Source organism: Nicotiana tomentosiformis, chromosome 6 (assembly GCF_000390325.3).
Source record: "Nicotiana tomentosiformis chromosome 6, ASM39032v3, whole genome shotgun sequence".
In the NCBI taxonomy this organism is placed as follows: Eukaryota; Viridiplantae; Streptophyta; class Magnoliopsida; order Solanales; family Solanaceae; genus Nicotiana; species Nicotiana tomentosiformis.
In genome coordinates, this window is record NC_090817.1 from 15,914,132 (window position 1) to 15,921,846 (window position 7,715).

At 36.4% G+C, this 7,715-nt stretch overlaps 1 protein-coding gene across 1 annotated transcript; it reads right to left on the reverse strand.

The window, feature by feature from the left end:
- Positions 1-1,556: 1,556 nt before the first annotated feature.
- On the reverse strand, positions 1,557-4,938 carry LOC104100532 (protein NRT1/ PTR FAMILY 6.4-like). Its single transcript, XM_009607786.4, has 5 exons — positions 4,775-4,938; positions 4,555-4,675; positions 4,234-4,451; positions 3,210-3,751; positions 1,557-2,742 (listed from the first exon to the last, which is right to left on the reverse strand). Exons 1-5 carry the CDS (start codon positions 4,775-4,777, stop codon positions 1,851-1,853), a joined length of 1,776 nt encoding a protein of 591 aa, XP_009606081.1. The 5' UTR covers positions 4,778-4,938; the 3' UTR covers positions 1,557-1,850.
- Positions 4,939-7,715: the final 2,777 nt, after the last annotated feature.

Here is a 7,715-nt window from a genome sequence, read left to right on the forward strand (position 1 = left end):
TTCCCGGCTCCGCCACTAACAATCTGTCACAAAAAGTATTGAATCGACCAACCATTTAAGTAGGCTGGCTTCATAATGTCCTATATCCCTCATAGATGGGGTTACTTGTTCTCAGTGGCGCATTATGTTGTGGGTTCTGAGCTGAGAGAGTTGGTTCTAAGTATATCTAACTCTATATATACTTCTTTTTTGCACATACATATGTGGTTGACTCTTAAATACTGGATTCTACTGAACTCGCGACCCAATGGTTGGTTGCAGGAGCTGCTTGCTTCCCTTTGGTTTTGAGATGTGAAAGAAAAGTATTTAGGCAGCCCTTCAACTTTTAATCTTTAGTTGCAGTTAAGTACCTTGAGATGGCTTCTCCTGTTTGTACTTGCAGCCAGAATATTATGGTCTGTTCCCTTTTCTGTTTTCTGTGTTTAATTTTGGTGAATGTTCGTGAGAGTTTAGATGATTTTATTCAGGCTGATTGCTTAAAGAACTTCCATCAATTATACTGTCTTCCAGTTTGATAGTTGTACTTCATTTCCCTGATGATTTCTATTAGCTAGTTTTATGTCTTTCTTATGAATATTTACCTGTATCTTTTCCTTGTTTTTTACGTATGAGTTTTGGAACGCATTCGCTTAGCATTTGGGAAGAATAACTCTTAGGAATGTTCTAGTCAGATGCAGGTGCCCGCCGACAAGATGACTTCATAGCCATAGAAATGCGCCAGAGTAAATGCTGTCAAACTGTCCTGCAATGGAACTGTCCTGCTCTTAGGGGAATTCTTCAATAGGTTTGGCTAGTTCATCCCTTTAAAGATATCCTGTTTACTAGTTCAGTTTGCAGAATAAGCAAATTTTTCAGAGACATTGGCTATTCCTTGCATGTGATATCTCATCCTTTTTATGGAGTTGCGGTTCCTTGATGTTGCTTAGGTTAAGAGATTTATTGTGGTAAGAGTTTGAAACATAATAGATGTATTAAGTTGTGAACCATCACCCTGTTTCTGCAAGTAGTTCTCAGTAACTGCACAAGTTCTTACCTGAAAATTCTTTTAGAACAGATCTATGTTGGCATGACCGGTATGGTTCATTTTAGTTTTTCCTTTTTGTCCCCCTCAAATTTCTGTTAAGTTGTCTCAACAATCGTAAAATGTTATGTTCTTCTGTAGTTCATATCTTTAGGGCAGTCCATAGACAGGAATTCCTGTTTCTAAAGCCATGGTAACAGTTGTTTGTATGCTACCTTAGTTATCGTTGATTATAGTTATCAGAAAAGATTACTACCTATATGTTCTTAGATAAGTCTACTAAGTGAGTTGAAAGGTTCTTTGTTCCTGTCAGTGGCGGAGCCACCCCTTCGTCCGGAAAATTACACTGTGTAGCTCGATAATTTTTATTTTATATGTATATATTATTATATATTGACTCCCCTTGATTTCTTCGTATGTTTACTTCTTTATATATTGACACCCTTTAGTGAAAATTTTGACTCCGTCACTGATTCCTGTGACTTTATAGGGTATTTAAGAATTAGTGAAGCACCTTCTTTAGCTGAGCTTCCAATTTTGCATAGTAATTCTTTCAATCAAAGTAAGGAAAGGTAACCAGGTACACATGATTTGTTTGCTGTTTCAAGATCACATTTGTGCTGTTGCAAATGACAATACATCTACAATCCAGTATCCTTTAAATTTCTTACAGCTCCTATTGTCTCAGGAAAAAGAATACTTTACCTCAGATGCAAACCTAATGTATAAAGAGAAATATCACACATGCCATTGTAAAATGAATACAATCCTATAAAATACAAACTCTGGCTGTTTAAGCTACTACCAAAAAAAGATCATGGCAAAGCATTTAAACTTCCTCCTTCTCTGCAGCATCAGGATTCTTTTTCGTGTTGGCAATGGTCGTATCCGTCCAATTCTTGAGCTCTTCTTCCGAATCTTCAAGACCGCTAAGGTTCTGCACCTTGTATTGGTGTCTCATTGAAAAAACTAGGAAAACCAAGTAATTGATTATTCCTAGCACTGCTAGCATCCAGTAGAAATAGTCCAGCCTACCGTTGTTCAAATTGCTTTTAAGCCAGCTCGCATTTGTAACCTTATGTACAAGTGAAACTAGCAAGCTACTGATAAAAAATCCCATTGATAGTGTTGTAAGAAATAAGCCTGTGCTCATAGATTTCATCCCTTCTGGTGCCTCCCTTATGAAAAACTCAAGCTGACCAACATAGGCAAAAGCTTCTCCAGCGCCGACAATGAAGAACTGAGGTATTAACCAAAAAGCTCTTATGCTATAACTATGTTTTACGGCATTTTCCCTTCTTTGCTTTTCTACTATAGCTGCAGCTATCATACCAGCAATGGATAGTATTAGTCCGATTCCAACCCTTTGAAGGCTTGTAAGTCCTTGTCTATTGCCTGTGATTTTTCTAGCAATAGGTACAGTAACTCTTTCGTTTATGGAAGTAAACAAGAGTATCGAAATAAAGAGAAACACGGAAAAGGAGCCCGCGGGGATGCCAAATTTGCCAACTTCTCTATTCATGAATGTAGCTTGCTCGATGCTGAAGGTATTCATCTGAGAATAAACTGTCCAAAATAGTATGCATGTGGACCATATCGGTATCAGCTTAAGTACCATTTTCACTTCTTCAACTTGAGTAACTGTTGAAACTATCCAAGGGTTGTTTCTATTTTCCTTTGCAGCTGTATATTCATCAAGAATGGCTGCCTTGTCGAAACACCTTTATGATAAGAAGAACATACTGATTAGCTTCTATATGAAAATCAAGAAGTCATGCTTCTAATTTGCTATCATGATTCATTCGTTCTTGCTTTCGTCCTAAAAAAGTTCATTCAATTAAAATCTAGTTAAAGATGTCAAATTTTACATTAACAAATTTTGATTCTAGTGTAAGTGAGAAGGGGAGCCTTGGCGTAACTTGTAAAGTTGCTGCCATGTGACCAGGAGGTCACGGGTTCGAACCGTGAAAACAGCCTCTTGCAGAAATACTGAGTAAGACTGCGTACGATAGACCCTTATGGTCCGGCCCTTACATAAGGGGAGCTTAGTGCACCGAGCTACCCTTTTTTTAGTCAGTAAGAATATTTAGGTTGAAGATATCTTTCTTGTAAAAGATTAAGTGTTAAAAGCTTGAGCTAGATATAATTCCCTAGTTGTTATTGTTATGCATTGTTAGATCATGCTTACCTTAGCATTTTTGTATGTGGGACTTTTGCATTGTGATATTCATTCAAGAAGCCAGGATCTGAAGGGTAAGAAAGTTTCCTCTTCCTCCAAGCCAGGATCAACACTCTCCATATAATAGTCAAAGGACTTCCCTCTGGCTTCTTGAATCTGTATAACGATGTTCCACCGAGCAGTACAGCAACTGCTATGACCATTGCACCAGCCGATATTCCATATCCCCATCCTCTCCCTACATTGTCTTGTATATACACTAATACGGTCACTGCAAACAAAGATCCCAAGCTTATGCAGAAGTAGAACCTGTTGAAGAAGTATATCATGGCTTTGTTCTCTTTAGGATTTGATGAATCAAATTGGTCTGATCCAAAACCCGAGACGCTGGATTTGATTCCACCACAACCAAGTGCTATGGTGTATAATGCTGCAAAGAGGAGAGCAAGTTGCTGGCCGCTAGCTTCAATGCAGTGACCTTTCGATCTTGAGTCACACACAGGCGGCTTCATACTTGGAATAGATGTTGCAAGTGTCAACAGAGTTACTCCCTGGTTATAGACATATGCAAAACATATTAGGTGAGTTTTATGTTTAACAAATGTCTTGCTTAGTTACTTCATAAGTTAGATTCACACTTTCAAAGTGTTGAAGAAATAATTAAGTTAAATAAAAGTGTACTCAGTCTAACAACTTAAGCTTTTAGTTTTAGATGAGATAGTGCCAAGGTCATGTGTTAGAGTCTTACTGTTACCATCAACGTGAGTGGCGCGTTGAAAACATAAGTAAATAAGATAGGTGTCCTCTCTCTGACAGCTGAACATTTTAGATGACACGGACACACAATTCAACAAAAAGAACCAGGTAAGTTTTTATGTAACTGATATAAGCAAAATACAAAATCTCCAAAATCACTATAGTTACTGTTTTCTTTCAGATTATGTGTTGTTTGCTTTATGAAATACACTTTTTCCATTTCAGATATTCCTGTATAATGGAGTTTTTCTATCTATAATTGACTCAAGATTCTTACCACAGCAGCAATGGAACCAAAGATTGCAATAGTTGCATAACGGCCGAGTTTAGCATCTGCCAAGAAACCACCAAGGAGGGCAAGAAGATTGAGTGTGCCCATGAAATTTGTGACAATGTTGGCAGAATCAGAGGATGGAAGATGTAAATCTCCAACCAAGTATGTCACTAAATTCATTGATAACCCCATAACACATATTCTTTCTGATAACTCTGATCCTGTAACCAAAAAAAAAAATTAACTTTGAGACTATGAAAAAAAAACATAAGAATGTTATGCTCAAGAAAAACAAAGTTAAAGTTCATGTTAGTGAGAGTATACCTAAGATGAGCCCTGCACCTAGCCATCCTCCAGTACGAGATTTATCAACCGGATTTCCTCGAAAATCAACTAGAGTTCCATTAGCTGAACCATCTTTTTCATTATGGTTGGCAACCAAAACCTGTGAATCATTTAAAGAAAACTCAAACACAAGATACCTTAGCATGAAAACATTTATTTTCTATAATGGAAGAGAGAATAGCTTAGTTTAGCATACTACCATTGTTGTGGGATTGTCTTCACAAGTAAGAAAGAAGAGAAGGTGATAGAAGAAGATAGTTAATTTGAGGAAGGAGGAAGGGAAGAGGTATATATATAAGTGTAGGATTTCTAGTGTAAAGCAAAAAGTGAAAATGAATGATTAGGCCAAAAGTTGGAAAAGGTAGGCATTTAGCAACAGAATTCCATGTTAAATATCGTCTAGATCAGTAGGCAACTGACTGATTGCAGGTGAAGGTTCTATGTGGAAGAATCATTATGGGGTCAAAAAGCTTACAATCCACTCAGAAATATGATTGATATAATGTCACTTCTTGGATATGAAAGTGTTTCTTATCTCCACAAAACAGTACTTCTATGGGACCAGTAGCCCGTCTCTTAGTTATCTTAAATACATTTAGTGAGTTTGAGGCTTTGGTATTATCTCAAATAAGTTACAACATGTGAACCAGAAAATGAAGAGGAGTCTTCGCGTAACTGGTAAAGCTGCTGTCATGTGATCAAGAGGTTACAGGTTCGAGCCGTGGAAACAGTCTCTTACAGAAATATAGGGTAAGATTGCGTAAGATAGACCCTTGTGGTCCGGCCCTTCCCCGAACCCCGCGCATAGCGGGAGTTTAGTGCACCAAGCTGCCAATCAAGTTATAACATGTGAAAAGTGGGCAAACTAACTTTACTGGAAATTGTATTTAGTGCAATGTTAAACTGGGAAATTTTTGAATCCCAATAAAGAAATATCATCATTTAAGCTGGTTCTTTTGAATTTATTATTGATTGGACAGGACTCGGACTCTCCAAATATGTTGCCGGGTATATGTTGGACCCTCCAAAAATAATGTATTTTTGGAGGATTTGATATGGATGCGGCAGCATTTTTGGAGAGTCCGTGCAATATCGGTGCAGAATAAAATGCAAAAGAGATGAGGGTCTTTGATGGAATTGAAATGGTAAACCTATGTAATACAAAGTGAAGTTACAACTAATAGATATGTCACCTCTGTGCTACGAGACAAGTGTGTATTTGGATGGATACAACAATATTTTTGAAGAGTCCGTACAATATCGGTGCAGAATGAAATGTAAAAGAGATGAGGGTCTTTGATGGAATTGAAATGGTAAATCTATGTAATACAAAGTGAAGTTACAACTAATAGATATGTCACCTCTGTGGTACGAGACAAGTGTGTATTTGGACAGAAGTTTTGAGTGCAGTAGTCTCCAAAAGGTATGCCAGACTAATTCTTGAATGCATGTAACCTTATCACAAACATAGTGAATCTTTCCGGTAACAGAAAGCATATTATGTTGCACAAGGTGGATGATTTTTCATGTCTTGATTTTGGTCCACCACCATATATGTATTCAGAGGCGGGTCTATAATTTAAAGTAAATGAGCTCCTCAACGATCTCAAGTTAATATACAATAATAATTGGATTTAAGGATTGGGTTTTGAGTAGAAATGACACTAGGTAGCCACTCTAAAGGGCTGCTATTTGGGTTTTGCGGGATACAAATGTCCTCAACTATTTTGAAATTAAGATTTTTAGTTTAAATTTTCAGAACAAAATAAGTACGGATTAATCCCTAAATAACAGCCATAAGAATGGTTGTTTGTGTACTTCCCTCTAGGTTTCGAGCTAAATATTGTTATATATTAAGTAAATTTCTTAATACTAATACATGGGACAAAAGTTACTGAGGTCACATAAATCTATACTAATTACTATAGATCCGCTCTGGCATGAATTGATTGGTCAATTATATACATGGTCATCAATTGATCATCCTTTTCCTTTTTCTTGGCCAAAAGTTTTTTGTCTGGATATTCCTTATATCCCTCTTTACCCTTCTCTCTAGTCCTACCACTCCTAGTCTTAGACCCCCAAGCACTGCACTCGGGTCCCTTCTGCAAGTAGCAAACATGACACATGTATAATGCTATATTTATATAGTTTAGGAAATAGCATTATGGCATTTTACCAAAAATATCTATCTTGTTCTGGTTTTCCTATTTTGAAATAAATGACAATAATTTGAATCCATTATACGTAGTGCATAGTTGGCAGCTGCTTCATACAAAAATTGAGCCTAATTATAGGTAATGCATAGTTGGCAGCTGTTTCTAAGTTGGATGGTCTCAACCTAAAGCAAAAATTGGCTATATCATACATTAGTTGCATGTTTCTTTGCTATTTTTATGGGTAGACTGTGTCTTTACTATTTCCTACTTATGACAAATGACAAAATTTTATATGGGATGATCACCTCAATTTCATTATCTAGCAAGATGACACGCAAATTTAGGATTTTAAGTCGGTAAGTGTGACTGTCACCTTAGTTACTGTTACTTTGTGATAATAGTTTTGATTATGAACTTGATATAAATATATGTGTCTTAAAAAGCAATTATTTAAATATCTATATAGCGATCAAGCCGGCACAGACAATGAGTGAGATTGTTGCGGCCACTCAATAAATACTAAATCTCCCTAGCAGGGCTATTTTTATATATGAGTTGACTGTGTCTTTACTATTTCCTGCTTATGACAAATCTGCACATGCAATGCACGTGTATGTCTAAGTTATGTAATACACAATTTTATAAAATAATATTAATATTATTAAAGAAAATATTTGAGTGAATAATTATTAATACATGACAAAATAAAGTATATATGTGAATGATCAATATTAATTATCGTATAGTACTTTGTTTGTGTAGGTCAAATGATTGGATCGTCTGAACCTACAAAAATAAACAATCAATATTTAATTAGATACATGTGTTTTCAGCAAAATCTCCCTATAAAGTAATAATTATATGATATAGTTACAACAACAACAACAACAACCCAGTATAATCTCACTAGTGGGGTCTAGGGAGGGTAGTGTGTATGCATGCCTTACCCCTACCCTGGGGTAGAGATGTTGTTTCCGATAG